This window comes from Anopheles aquasalis, chromosome 2 (genome assembly GCF_943734665.1).
Source record: "Anopheles aquasalis chromosome 2, idAnoAquaMG_Q_19, whole genome shotgun sequence".
Taxonomy (NCBI): Eukaryota; Metazoa; Arthropoda; class Insecta; order Diptera; family Culicidae; genus Anopheles; species Anopheles aquasalis.
Window position 1 is genome coordinate 43742501 of NC_064877.1, and position 15000 is coordinate 43757500.

General features: G+C 46.8%; 3 protein-coding genes and 1 long non-coding RNA gene across 5 annotated transcripts in view; 2 read left to right on the forward strand and 2 right to left on the reverse strand.

Moving 5' to 3' along the window:
• The window catches only part of LOC126581051 (myelin expression factor 2), a 5775-nt gene extending 3404 nt beyond the window's left edge, over window positions 1-2371 (reverse strand). The window contains exons 1-3 of the mRNA XM_050244482.1: window positions 2193-2371; window positions 1260-1886; window positions 95-431 (exon numbers count right to left, since the gene is read on the reverse strand). Coding sequence (XP_050100439.1) covers window positions 95-431; window positions 1260-1711 — 789 coding nt within the window. The 5' untranslated portion in view covers window positions 1712-1886; window positions 2193-2371. The remainder of the gene's footprint in view (window positions 1-94; window positions 432-1259; window positions 1887-2192) is intronic.
• Window positions 2372-2709: 338 nt separating this feature from the next.
• On the forward strand, window positions 2710-4325 carry LOC126581057 (uncharacterized). The gene has a single exon (XM_050244488.1). It carries the CDS (start codon window positions 2794-2796, stop codon window positions 3961-3963), a length of 1170 nt encoding a protein of 389 aa, XP_050100445.1. The 5' UTR covers window positions 2710-2793; the 3' UTR covers window positions 3964-4325.
• A 1830-nt stretch (window positions 4326-6155) lies between these two features.
• Window positions 6156-9605, forward strand: LOC126581052 (protein scarlet-like). The gene is made up of 6 exons (XM_050244483.1): window positions 6156-6941; window positions 7052-7950; window positions 8390-8617; window positions 8687-8928; window positions 9005-9105; window positions 9173-9605. Exons 1-6 carry the CDS (start codon window positions 6677-6679, stop codon window positions 9343-9345), a joined length of 1908 nt encoding a protein of 635 aa, XP_050100440.1. The 5' UTR covers window positions 6156-6676; the 3' UTR covers window positions 9346-9605.
• A 1862-nt stretch (window positions 9606-11467) lies between these two features.
• LOC126581071 (uncharacterized) lies at window positions 11468-13707 on the reverse strand. Of its 2 annotated transcripts, XR_007609137.1 has the most exons (4): window positions 13594-13707; window positions 12472-13113; window positions 11712-11833; window positions 11468-11607 (listed from the first exon to the last, which is right to left on the reverse strand). It is a non-coding gene; the product is annotated as an uncharacterized LOC126581071 (long non-coding RNA). The 2 variants fall into 2 exon arrangements; XR_007609136.1 differs by having other exon boundaries at window positions 11712-13113.
• Window positions 13708-15000: the final 1293 nt, after the last annotated feature.

Below are 15000 nucleotides of genomic sequence, written 5' to 3' on the forward strand. Positions count from 1 at the left end.
CGAGCGAGGCTACAGAAACGAACTAAGAGAGGTAATAGATAAAAAGAGAGAGAGAGAGAGAGAGAAGGATGCAATAAACGAACTGGATACTCACATTCGCGACGAAGATCTTCGTGTGCAAAGGCCCTTGAATGCCCAAACCTTCCAAGAACTTGACGCTGAGACCGTAGGTATTGTAATCCTGTGGAAAATCGTTTCCACTACCGATTCCACCACCACCACCACCAACACCGCCTCCCACACCGACATTTCCACCACTAACTCCGCTTATGCCACCGAGGTTTCCACCGCCAAGAACGCCGACGTTACCTAGGCCGCTGCCACCGATAATACCGCTACCACCTCCACCACCACCGCCGCCTCCTCCGCCAATACCACCACAATTGCCAGCACCTCCGCCACTGCTGCCACCCCCGTGCAACGGTCCGGACCTAGAACGGAAACGTGTGACATAGAAGAGAGAAAGAGAGAGAGAGAGAGAGAGAGACAAAAAGACACACGAACCGGACATCCGCCATCCCAACCGGAGAGAGGAAAAGAGAGAAAGAGAAATAACGATTTTATCATCGAACGGACACACACCGCACTCTAGGACACACTAGCGACAAACGGAAACTACGGAGTTCATGAGGTGTATTGTGTGAAGAGGAAAGGGGGGCGGGGGGGGGGGGGGGGTGAAAGCAAGGGTTTGGCCATGGCATATTTGGATGGAAGATTACGAATAACTTTACAACAGACGGCTGCCAATAGACAAAGGCAACCGGTTTGCTTGAACAACGAGAAACGCGAAGGGTTGCCAACATCAACAAAGTAAACTATGGATATCCATTTGTCGAGGATGTCCTTTCCGGACGGTGAACTGATCAAGAGAATCAAGTAGTCGGAGTTGTGAAGCAATTCTGATTAGTGAACATTTACAGCCGATCGTAGGATATCGAGAGAATTGATTGGAGGGCAGTACCATTCAAAACATGACACTAGAGATCTATTCTCCGTCGCTAACGGTGTTAATTTGTGGAAAAGTGATATGAATGGTAGTGCGAAAAAGCGGAGCAACCTGATCTTGGATAAAGGCGATGGAAAAATCAAATAAAACGATCGGTGATCAGGTCTGTGATCTGATTACGCCAACCCAACACTGGAAAGACCCATGCGGAGACAGGTTGTTATAAGTGGATCAAGTGGAACGTCGTAGAGAATGTGGAGGACAGGATGGAAAGGAAAAATAGATAAATTCACCAATAGCGGGTAACACTAACATTCGATCGTCATCGCGATCCCGGCGCCGGTTGTCGTTTTCGGGCCCACGGAAGGACTTCGGTACCACCCGGCCAAACTTATCGCGCTCGTTGCCATAATCCTCCTTGATGACCAGATTGCGCCCGTTAATGTCGTACCGGTTCATCTTCTCGAGCGCCATTTGGACGTGTTCCGGTTTCTCAAACTCAACGATACCGCAGCCTCGCGGTTTGCTGTTTTCGTCGTGGAAAAGCTCTACAAACGACACATCGCCGACCTCCTTGCGGAAAAGATCCTTCAAATCCTGCCACCGGTACTCATACGGTACGTTCGATACGTAGATCCGCCGGCAATCGCTGCGCTCGCGATCACGGCTACGATCACGATCGTTGCTGAAGCGGGACCCTGCACCGCTGCGCCGGTCACCTCGGCGCGACCGGTCCCGGTTGTTTTGGTCGCTGTCGTTATCCATGCTGCGTAGTGGCAGCTTGACTCCAACGCACTACCCACCAACGAGCAGAAGGCGGAAAACCAAGCAATCAACGCCGTACGAACACACTGAGTCACCACCTAGCACCGCGACACCCAGTAGTGATAACGACGACGACGACGACGACGATGAGAATCGAAACACACGAAACGAAACGCTAAAACGGTAACAAAGAAACGACCAACAGAGATTAGTAGACTTATCAGCAAGGAGCCCCCACACGGAGCGCGATGTCGCGAACCCGGTCCCGCACAAAAAAGCCAGCTTTCGAGAGTCAGCGAAACAAAAACATATCCGCCCAAAACGGACCAGAATGCTTCAAACATGGCGGCGGGGCAAAAGGAACCGCATCCTGCGTTGTGGAAGATTTTTATTTTTTTTTTCTCATTTCATTTTGCGCGGCAGCGCTATGCCAATGATGCGTGCGGTGGTGGTGTTTCGGGGGGAAAGAACTTTGTAATACCTTACGATTGGGTGCGGTCAGTAGACGCCGGCTGTAGCACTTGCGGCTAATCGAGCGCAATCAAGGGTTTCACTTTTCACAGCTTTTCACGAAACTGGGCACTTTGGAACGCAAACTCCTGTGAAATTCGCCAAACAAGTCGTATCGATTGAAGCGAAAAAATGGACGCCGCGCAGGTAAAACAGATTGGTTGACAGTTGACGAACAGTGATGGAAAATAAAATGTATGCGACATGAATTCAAGCAGGAACTGTCACAGTGCCCTACAAATGCGATATTTTGATTGTTAATTTTCTGTGAATAAATTGCCTTTTTTTGATCAGAATAATGTGCTAATGTTCTAGTTTCCTAGACTAGTGCCAACTAAATTATATTCATCGTATATTGCTACATTTGCGAGGCAATTTGATGAAAGCGACTGAAAAGAGACCAGTGCCAGTGAGGTACCCCCCCCCGGAGAGTTGTTTATTTTGGCCCGGTGTTTTGGTTCTCGTTGTCAGTGTCAACCATTTTGGGCGATTTGTTGCGTAGCGAGCCAACAAAAAACCGACGAAAAAAGGAAAACGCCCCGCTTTAAAATCCCGTAAAGTAAGGAGTAAGGATGCTGCAAAGCATGTTCCGGCTGGCGCACAGCAAGCACAAACTGTTGTGCCGATATTATGTGCGAAAAGCTAGGAACCCAGGTATCGATCGGCGGGCCGCGTTGTTGCAGGATGACCCGCACACGGAGCAGGAGCTGGAGCAACTGGATGCAAGTGAACCGACCTTCAATGAAATGCACAAAAGCTTCAAACAATACCAACATGAACAGGCGCAATATCGGGACCGGCTGCAGACCTGGATCGTGGGGAACAAATATTTCAAAACCAAACAGCTAAACTTCCTGACCTGGACCGAGAAGGAACAGATCCGCTATCTACACCTGCACGACTCGGAGGAATGGAGCATCGACAAACTGACCGAAAGCTTCCCGGCCGACCGCTACACGATTGCGAAGATAGTGAAAACCAAGTGGCAACCCAAAGACGATGCACGCATCGAGCGGCACGATGCTACGGTCAAGGAGAACTGGGAAATGTTCCGCAGTGGTCGCATCAAACATCTGGATCCGGGATTCGCACAACATCTAGACAAGTTTGTTCAGCGAAACGTTAACGACGGTAATCCTCCTCGGGCACAGCAGACACGTGTGCAGGAGTTGCGGCCACTAGCGGAGGGAGAATTTAGTGCAATCGTAGCAAGCTGCAAAAAGTACAAGTCGGAAGCGAAGAATGTCGATCGTGTGCCGCTACTGGTGCCGAATAGCAATCCTAGATCTGAGGAACAAGACGAGGAGCTGGAAGGGACGAACGATGATTACAAGGAGCTAGATCCACGTGCCCCAAAGCAAGACATGTTCATAATGGGCAAAGTGAACGATAAGCGGCACCTAACGTTGGCTGAAATGAAGAGAAGTAGTGGGGAGCTCGAATCAGACTCCGATCGCGGGCGTATTGTTGATATCACGCGGCTCAAACTAGGGACCGGTGTTGTAGATGAGCTGGAAAGAAGGTACGATTCTCCAGATAGGGCAGCAACGGTGTTCGATCCGTCGCTCGACGAACGCGATAAAGCTAGCGAGCCAGACATAAAAGAGTTTATAAAAATCCCAAGTAAGCTTTACAAAAAAGGTGCCACTTACCAGGTGGACGACTGTTTCTATGACGATGATGGTGAGTTCCTGTATCGAGTGCCCGGTATGAAAGGGCGTAATCGGAAGCACAATAAATGAATGCAACATATAATGATCCTGGTTAGCGCCCTTGACTAAACCGAGAAAAAAAGACGCGAATTTGATTAAGATCATCCATCCTGCGCCAAAAACTGGTTCGGCGCGGTTCCGAAGCGGAGGGAAGCTACTGGTACAACTCAACTAGAACGATCGGTCATAATACTCTCTACATCCGCATAGCATAATTCCGTTATTGTGAATATGGTTGGATGGTTGGTTGGTTGGTTGATTAGCGATAGTAGATTGTCATTACCATTCCGGATTTTCTGGTTTGCGTTCGTACAGCTGTGCGCGGAAGCAGAACAGATCGGTTGGTAGCAATTATGATTTTCGTGCCTTTCTTTGAGATTACACATCCTGTCCGGAAGAATGCTAATAAAAGTAGCCAAGCCGATTTCTTGGTCCAATGCGGAATTGGTCAAAACCTGCTTCGAATTTTACTGACCGCGATGCCTGCTACGTTCTGTATGTACTTGAACCCGGGATGGTGCCGACGAGAGGCACGCAGACGTTTTTTTTGTTTTTATTTTGCTCCAAGATTTCGTCGAAATGTCCGTAACGAGTGATGTGTTGTGCTGGATGCTGTGTTAAGGCTTTAATCATCACTCAAAAAATGATAAGCATTTTGATTCGTTCGTAGCGCGTGCCCGGGTGTCACGCGTCTGGGCGCGCGCCGCCTAGTCTGAAAGTGATAACATTAATCCATTTTTCCTTTCTTCACTGGCAGCGTTAATTACGTTTTTGCTGCTGTTTGTGCTGGCGTTTTTGCTTTCATTCTCCTTTGGGGGGGGTCTGTGGTCTGTAAGTTGTCTGGTGGTAAAGGTTATGGCAGCGATTAGTATTTAAGCTCTCGATACTAGGAGCAACCATACACGCATGCTCTTAAGGCGGGCATTCACGTGATACGGCACGGGACAGGACCGGCCGAAAACACCATCAATCCATAAACTCTTGCTCACACGTGTCGCGTCGGGTTATCGCCTAGGATTCATCGAATGTTAGTTATATGCATAAATCAATCAAAAGGTCACGTCTGTGATAACTTTGATGAATAGATTTTTTTTTGTACGTCTTGTTAGCATTCGTGTGTAGGCATTCTTCTCCGATGCTTATGTATACTGGTACCAACTTTTTTACACATGAGCGCAAATAGGCTTATTACTTTTTTCCGTTTTAATGAGTATTAAAATACGTTTAAAACGATGTAAAACTGTTGCCCCATTATGCCATTCCTGCATATTGCATTCCTATGCCAATCTGGTAATCAGTACACCCGCGTTCCATGGCGCGAGTTGCATGAAACAAACCGACTTCAAATGCGGAAAAATTACATTTTAATGATTGTTTTATCTTGCCCTTATTCTTCAGCAAAGCCTATTTATACGATTTTTAGGCGGTCCTTTGATTTTCAGACTATCCTTAGTCCATTGATTCTTTTTTGTGTGATTGCAATCCATGTGCTAATGGCCAGTGGCGGCCAACATGCGATCTGCGAACTTACTGGACCAGTCGGGGAAATGGGACAATTGTTTGGATTAATTGCATCTGCTGAAAAATGAGGAATCTTTTGGGACTTATCAATCACTTATCAAATTAAACATACGGCTCGTCCGTCCTTATATAAGTTAAAAAAAATCAGACTGTTAAGTCAGAGGCAAATGATCCAAATTGCGTGTCGGAGCAATGCGGTACTGTTGATGGAAAGTACCAAAAAAACATCTTCATATTTAGTTTTTGTTAAATAATATACTAATCTTTAATGCGGTCATGGTCATAACATTTCAATATGGCCCACGCAATGCGCCGGACTTGGCCACCACTGCTCTAGCTGATGAACAACTTATTTGATGGGCTGATCCGTTTTTTACAATCGTGCGCAATTTTGTTTGCATTGGTTTCATTCTGTTTTATGCTGCCTTCCTTTTATTTACTTTTTTCGAAAAGCGTCTATTTGTCGGCTGATAATCAGGTTTGAATAAGTAGCGGCATCTAGAAGTTTTGATGCGAAGGCTCCAGGAGCACCACCACTAACGCAGCCTGTACGACATCGTCCGGGGCGACCGATGATTGGAAAAATTCGACGATCGTCGTCCGATATGCCTGCTGCGAGGCCGTGGTATGAGTTTTGGAAGGACTCCTGTTTTAGTCCGCCGACAGCCACACGTACGATCGGTAGTATCCCGCTCCAATCACTACCGGACTGGAGTGAACAGTTGGTTCTTTTTGCTGTGGTGGAATCGGATCCGTGTACGTCGTAGTGTGTTCGAATAAGGGGGAGTGATTGAACGGGATTTGCAGGATTATTGGACTGGAAGCTGAAAAGAATGGTTGAACAAAACTAACTTGTGCCACGTTGGCAGGGTGCGTAACGGAACCAGTTGTTCCTTACTTTTATAAAGTAGCAAAGTTAACAAAATGGAAAAGATTCTAAAGAATTCACTGCCTATAACACTCAGTTTTGTAGGCCATTGAACATTTTGAGTGGAGTGTACGTGATACCGATTTCGTTACCTAGAGTTTAAGTATTGTTTGCCCGATAGCACCGATTGATGGTTTAGTTGTAGCTAGTAGGACTTGTGATAACGTAGCATTTTAGTACAAAAAATAACAGAACTGTTAATAACAAGTGTATCGTTCGGTAGAACCTTTTGTGTGTGGAGAAACGTTGCTGCGCAAACGATCTATCACTAACGATCCTACGCTACGTTGCAAGATGGGACGAGGACTGCTTGCAAACAACGCTCTGGTCAGCCGTGGCTACCATCTGATGCCACCAGCAGTAACCGACGATTCCAATCCCGTGACACTGTTCTGGCAAAACTTGACCGTAACACCGCACCAGAAGGCTCAATGCCGTCCGCAACCGGTGCTGAATGATATTAGCGGAACGCTGCAACCCGGGACCCTTGTCGCACTCATGGGACCGAGTGGTGCTGGCAAAACTACGCTCATGTCTACCCTGGCCTATCGGAAATGTGGTATGGTTACCGGCCACAAGGCCTTCGCGTAGCACCGCACCGCACCGCACTGCACCGCATCGGTAACGTGAACTCAATTGCTGGTTCTTTTGTGGTTTTATTTTTCTTAGATAAGATGACCATCACGGGTGAGGTACGCGTGAACGGATGCCCTCTCGGCCCTTACATGTACAACATCAGTGGCTACATTTATCAGGACGAACTGCTCCCGGAATCCATCACGGTGCGCGAGCATCTAGAGCTGATGGCCAATCTGAAGCTCGGCAAACAAGTGCCAGCCGACGAGAAGCGGACCATGATCGCGGAGATACTGTCGATGACGGGGCTGGAGAAGTGTGCTGGCACACGGATGGACGGTGGTGCCGGCATCGGCAAAACGTTGTCCGGCGGTGAGAAGAAGCGGCTTGCCTTTGCCGTCGAGATGCTATCGCGGCCTCGGTTCCTGTTCTGCGATGAGCCGACGACGGGCCTGGACTCGTACAGTGCGCGGCAGCTGGTGGCCATGATGAAGGGCTTAACGCGCCGTGGCACCACGGTCCTGTGTAGTATCCACCAGCCGGCCGAGGATCTGTTTCGGGAGTTCGATAGTGTCATTCTGCTAACCGGTGGGCGCACCGGGTTCATTGGTGCACCCCAGGAAGCGGTCGAGTTTTTTCGCCTGCAGGGGCTCGAGTGTGACCCAGGCTACAACACGGCCGATTTTCTCGTCAAAGCACTCGCTACGTCGGTGCCGGCAAAGGGAAATGGCTTCACGACCGGGGCACTGTGCCCCAACACGATCTGCAACTGTTACGAGGCGAGTGAGGCCGCCCAACGGCAGGAAGCACTGATCAGTGCGGAACAGTATCGGACCGCCACGGGCCGGCAGAACAGTCTGTTGCTGAAGCAGCTCGCCTGCACGGACGGTAACCGGTGCTGGTTCTACACGCTGCTTTGGCTTGTCTACAGGAACCTGCTTCAATCGCACCGGAATCCGAAGCTACAGTATTTCAAAGTCATCCAGCGCGTGGTAAGTGGTAGCTTTAGTGGCACGTTATTTGATAGAAGGCATGCGCCATCACCGAACCTGAATAATGGTTTCTTTAACATTTGTTCGCTTGAGGTTGGTTAGCTTTTCGAAACGAATTTGTTGGTCGAACTGATAAGAGCCTTTCGAACAAAGCAACAGCTCGGCAGAAGCATTCGTTGTTTTTTTTATATTAATTATTATGACCGCATAACCTAGGAGCTTGATTGGAGTGCCTCCAGGTCAGTGTCGTTATCAATCGAATGGCTCGCGGCTAGTGGTGGTCGTGGTTCGATTCGAAATGTTTGCCTTCGGTTGGAGTGATGTGACACTTGGCAGCTGGTCAGCGGTTGTAGAAATGCCCGGAGATAGACTCACGGTCTCATCAAGCGCAACCTGATCTTCTAATCTTGTTCATCCCTCACCCACGAATACGTTCCAGGCGATAGCGTTGCTAGTCGGGCTCTGCTTCTCCGATGCCATCGAGATGACGCAGAAAGGCATACAGGCGATGCAGGGAATCATATTTTTGATCGTCTCCGAGAACACGTTCCTACCGATGTATGCCGCCCTAGCGCATTTCCCCGAAAGCTTTCCACTGTTTCAGCGAGAGAAAAAGGCCAATCTCTACACCACGACCCAGTTCTACCTGGCCCACATCCTGTCGATGGTACTGATCGCACGCACCAGAAGCGGGCTAGTTTGGCATCTTCATTTACATCGTATGCTTCGTTTGCAGAGCCCGTTCGTCCTGCTGGAAACGTGCGCGTTCATACTGATCGTGTACTTCCTGGCCAACCTCAGACCGACGCTGCTGGGACTGTTGGTGACGGTGGCTGCCTCAGTGCTTGTCATGAACGTTTCCATCGCCTGCGGGTGCTTCTTTTCTACGCTCTTTCCCTCGATCGCATCGGCAATGTCGTACCTCGTACCGTTTGACTACGTACTGATGATCACTTCGGGAATATTTATTAAAATCTGGTAAGTTTTGGGGGGCGAGTTTTTTATCCGCAGTTCCCAGGTTCGGATTTGTAAGGTTCTTCCGCTGCCTTCGTAGGTCAATGCCGACGTACCTTAGATGGATGCCGTTCATATCATGGATGATGTTTGCCAGTGAAGCCATTTCCATCGCTCAGTGGGATGGAGTAAAGAGCATTGGTAAGAAGCTTATGCTTCGAAGATCGCTATTCACGGTTCTGCCTCATGGTTTCCTTTCCCATTTTAGAATGTTCCAACATCATCCCTAGTGTATGTTTGCACAACGGTGAACAGGTACTGGAGCAGTATTCCTTCAGCAGCACCCATCTGCGGACGGATTTCATGGAACTAGTGGGCCAGTACTTTATCTACCACACGCTAGCACTGCTGTGTTTGGCCAAGCGGGTGTCTTCCAACTAATCGAGTCAAACGGCCAGACACGATAGGCTAGTAGAACATTTAACACATTCCCATTTGTGCGTTATGGATAGACTTACAAAGTGTGCAGGCTAACTCGTGAGCAGGGTAGGGAATCGATTAATATAGATACTTAACCATCCAACAGGTGTTCGAACGTAGCAAATTATTGCCAAACGATTATTGCCTAGTTTTTGTTGCTCTAAAACTTAATCCTACTGTCGGTAAAGCTAATATATAATAAACAACGGCCGCTTTTAAGTCCCATTCAACACACAAAAAATGCTCAACTCTTATCAGACGTTTTGGCAGAATAACTAGCTCTGCACATGTTTACATCGCATAACGCCAATTCACAATTTTGTTTGATAACCCTTCAGTGAATTATTTCGAATGATTAAGTAAAAAAAAAATATCAACGGCAGACAGCGCTAGACGGGCTTGAGTAGCTCCCGCGACGAGATTAGCGAAGAATGCATATAGGCACGTGGCGGCTTAACCGCAGGCGGCGGCATTCTCTGTGCGTATCAGTTTTGTTTTCTCTGATTGATTGATTCAATGGTTCCTCCGCTGATTGGCAGCGGTACAAAAGCCGTGCCCTTTGTCTGTGGCCTTCTATTTTTTTCAATTAAAATTTATTGTCAATCATTCTGACCGGGTGCAACGAATGCGCATTTCTTTTAATCTTATGCTAATCTCAGCAAAAAAACTCTACGCTTTTCACCTCAAGTCCTCATTAACACGCCTAGTCTTCACAGTCTTGCCTTGAAGGGATTCTTCCTTGATGGGGATCCTAATATATATCATACCGGTGGAGCACATTCATTGCCGGACATGAACATGATGAAGCAGCAGCCCGCAACCCTCAGCTAAACAATATTTCGAGTAGTAATCTAAATGATAGCGATACGGAATAACAGTAGACAGGACACGCTTGTAAGGAGTCGCTGGAGCATTTCTAAGTGGCCTGTCCTAGGAATCCACCTCAATTTTTCCCACCGACATTGACCATTGGTGCTGCTTGAAGCATGCCCAGCTGGACCCATGACTGCAAGTACTAGCTGCATTCATCGGGGTTTAGGCTTCGTTACGCGCCCCCTTTCCCTTCTAATGTATCTTTTCGCTGTCACGTTTTTTTCCCTTTCGGGATAATAAAAAGGAAAAATAATTATAATAAATATCGATAAAAAACGAACCATTTCATCTAGGAACTGTTTTAGGATAAATCAGGTACTGCGCTTCTTACACTTCAGATCGCAGCATCAAGCCTGCCGGTGAAGAGTATGTTTTCTCCCTTTAGCCGGGAATACAAGCATGTGGATGCATAAGCTCCGTACTATGCATAAGGTAGGACGTTGATAGAGGATTTAATTAATAGATATTGAAGAAAATTTACTACATTAGGCTGCTATTAGCGAGCCACGCAATGAAACTGCGAAACGTGAAAATTAGGATTTTTATTAGTATTGGCAAGCGTGCGTTATTTTTCAATGAAACAATGCATAACAATCTTTAAATTTATGCCTGCTTCATGAGAAATTAGAAATGACAAAAGCATAACCAAACCCGTCTGACCAGGCTCTATAGTGAGAAGACGGCTAATGAGCCTGCCGCTATAGTGAGAAGGAAGAAAAACGTCAAACACGAGATTCTCAGTATGGAGCTTGCTGCTGGCGGCCTTTCTCTCTGTGTGAGGCCGTTCCCCAGTTTGCAGTGAGAAGGTTTTCTCACTATAGAAAAGTTGTTTCTGAGATGGGACTTGGTTGGTACTGGCATATAAGCGAGTCAATACAAATCGTCTTCCCCAGTCCCAACCGAGAAACAAGGGGCCAAGGCACCCAAGAACCAACTTTCGTGAAACCCGAACGCGAGCTCGAACGCAACCCCCCTTCGTGTGCTCTCGTGTGCCCCCTTTCTTCCATTGCTGTGCCCTCTCCCCCCGCCCCCCTCCCTATGTAATACGCGTTAATAAATTGTTCGGCCATCGCGCGCGCGCGATGGCCATTTTTGTTGTTTATTGTTTCGTTTCCATTTTTGTTTCTATGTTTGCGTTGGTGGTGGTGCGTGCGTGGCTTGACCCGGGCAGCGTAGGTATGTGCGTGTGACGTCGAACGCGTTTTGTTTTGGTGGCGTCCGCAGTGGAGAGCAGCTGTGTTGATAACCGGACGGTTGACGTTCTTGGAATGCTCTTGCACCGGTGATTTTATACTGATATATGATCGAATTTGATCGAAGTAAAGTTTCATCTGCTGTAGAGTTGGAGATCTGAAACGAGAAAAGTGAAAACATTGCAACGTTATTTGTGACTGAAAACGGAAGCAAACGTAAGTTGAATTGTTGTTGTTTTTGATCTGACACACTGAACTTACCTTGATTATTACTTTCAGGATCACACACGATGGATCAAATCAATATTGTTTTGGAAAGGATTGTGAAAGAGATGGCAGTGCTTTACGAGACCGTCAACGACATCACTAAGAGGGTATCGAAACTAGAAGCAACAGTGGAAATCCTATCATTCAACCAGTTAAGTGTGCTGAAACCTGTGTCCACAATAGAGGAGTTGGACGTATTCGACCGGCAGGCATCCAACGAACAATTTATCACACAGTGTAAGGCAAAGGTTAAGCAATATAAACCTATTAGCAATAGTAACCAAAGCGGAAAAGAGGTCTGCTATGAGATAGTCGACTACTTGTTCACAAGGGAGCTATTCCCACTATTCTCTTGGACAGGAAAAGCAAATCAGCAGAAGGAAAAAAAAAAGCATTGAAGAAGTACAAAAATACTTTGAACCTGTTTTACTGTTGCATTTTGCAGTACAATTCATCATTTACTATGGGAGAAATGAACACTTTCTTTAAAACAATTATCAAAAATGCTCACGCGCGATGCAATTCAAATTAATTTTCATTAAATGACTTATTTGATTTTGATGCCATCCTTTAGTTATTTACATTACTGAATATGAAATGTGCCTTATGATAGTGTAAGTTTTGAATTGTGATATGGAATGACACTGAGCAAAGTGCTGTGAATTATGTTTTATAGTTTAAGGTTAGATGATAAGGTTTGAACTGAATAAAGAATTGATGCAAGCAGCAAATCGAAGACTTATTATGACTATACCTTCTACGACCAAACAGTTTTGAAATGTGAGTGTGTGATGGACTCTCGTCTCTCCTTTAGCGAACATCAGAACTCCATCATTTCTAGATCGTATAGACTGCTTGGACTAATATATCGGATGACGACTGATAGACACGGTTGATCGAGGTATACAGATATGTTAACGTCGGGGAGGCGTCCAGCAGGGGGGAATCCATGCTGTCCTCCTCCCACATGAACCAGATTTCGCGCCGGAGGACGATGATGATGAAATTGCGATGATAACGGATATCCAATGAGAGACCGCAACGAAGGTAACCGATCGAAACACTAGTATAGAAGATTAAAACGATCACCGGAGAGAGGCCTATTTGAAAGCTTAGGGCGAGCTGCTGCTGCTGGATGACGATTGTACAATGCTCGTGTTGGGTGATCGACTATCGTCCTGTTCGAATACCACGATCACCCTATCTTCCTCGTCTCTGGGGTCCAGTTCGGGTGTGATAAGACTGTCGATTGTAAACGACAGCTTCGGGCGCAGCAAAGTCATTCGTTTCAAAGTTGTCCCTGCGTCTGTGATTAATGTGACAAATGGCGTAGTGTGCTGTCCATCCCAGGCAACGTTTAATTCTGGCACAATTGACGATAGAACCGTAATGGTAGCTAAAAGCAGATAACGCAAAGAATGAATTAGAACCAGTATGAATAAAGCATGATTACATTAAACGTTGTTCCATGCACAGTAACAAACCAAACCCGCTCTGAAAGTCAGAGTGGGCCCCCTCCCTGTCTGCATACGATTTAAGAACGTATCCCAGTTGACACCACGAGAAGGTAGGGTAGGAGTTGTAATAGTAATAAATTACTGCAATTGAGTCAAGTGTGTTTATTACACACTTGACAACAGCAAGCAATTTATTACCTTACCGTTTGCCAACCAATTTAAGCTAAATCTAAAAAATAATCGAATATATTAAAGCGATAAATCATAAAGTTGTACATAAAATAAATATACTATTTCAACTTCGCCTAATTTCGGACTTAATTAGTTCCAAATTTAAATTTTTGCAAATTAAAGATTAGAAAACATTTAAATTTTCGAAGATCTTAGTTAATTAATTAACTTTTTAAATATTTACTTACTTTTTATCTCCAGATCATTTGCACTGGCCGCACGAATTGCACGATTTGCACGAAAATGTTTAATAATTTGCACTGCACTTGGTCATGAATAAACTGTGCGACGGCGGAAAAGCAAAAATCGGCTAAGTCCCGAAAATTTTCTAAGTCCCGAAACGCGTGCGTCCCGGGACTTAGAAAATTTTCGACTGACCGCGTTCGGGACTTAGCCGAATTTTGCTCGAGGTTGCTCCGTCTCTTTTTTTTCTATTGCTTTTCCTTTCGCGCTGCCGTACGCATCGCCCTTCTGCCCTTGCTGCCCTTCCCTTTCCGCGTAATTGAAACCCACAAGCTCGCGTTCGTTTTCGTTCGCCCTTCTTCTCTTCCCATTCCGTCCTTCCACCGCCGCAGCCGCGCTCCACAAGCTCGCGCACGAAACCTTCTCCCCCCGCGGTTTCTTCCGCTCTTTTCCCCGCTGCCTACGAGCGGTTTCATAGTGAGCGTCGCGCTCGCCTCTTCCTCGACCGCGTCGCAGGCAGAGGGGGCTTCTTTCTCAGCCGCCGCAGCCTTCATCCCGCTACGTCGCAGGCAGAGGGGTAAGCCGAGCGCTTCAAATTGCTAACTGGGACAGCTGTATGCTCTCGTATGGCGTGTATGATCGAGCATGCATTTGATTTTAATGTAAACTGTGACTGATTGAGCAAGCAGACATTGCGTCTCTTTGCAGGAAAAAGGACATCTTTATGCGCCTCAATTTGATCCCGATTGCGGCTGCAGCACACCTGCGCGGTTCCAAAATGCCGACGTATTTCTTCTGCTTTTCCCACCGCCAATTACGCTACAGCTGCGGCTAGATATCGTGCCTGACTAGCACGCAGTACCATAAAACCTAATCCCATCGCAACGGGAAGCATAGTAAACCGCATCTCTTTACACGAGGGATCACCGTAGAGTGCGAGTTGATGATCGAACAAACATTCGCGAAAGGAGCACAAAGTGCAAAACCATTCATCATGTGTGCACAGCACTCTCCGTTTCGCATATTCTTATTGATATGCATACTTATTGATTTCAAGTTGGTAAAATTGTGCACCGTGTTATTGTGCGTTTAAAGTGCTCCGCCACAAAGTTTGGTTCCGGTCGCATCGACAAAATACAACCACATCGGCAGGTAAGTATGGTTCTCTCAATAAATAATCGCCATGCATTAATCGTTCTCTCGAATAATTCCAGCCGCGAAACACCGATCACGACTACCATCACACAGACACCGACCCACGGCCCCACAGCCATGACCGAAGACGAAGTCGTACAGAATAACAGCTGTAGCACAGAGCGAGGGAAAAAGGGGAAAGAAACACAGAGAGAAAAGAGAAGCGGGAAGAGAGAGAACCGGCGGCGGCGGCCGACCATTCTCTTTTTTTTTGCTCT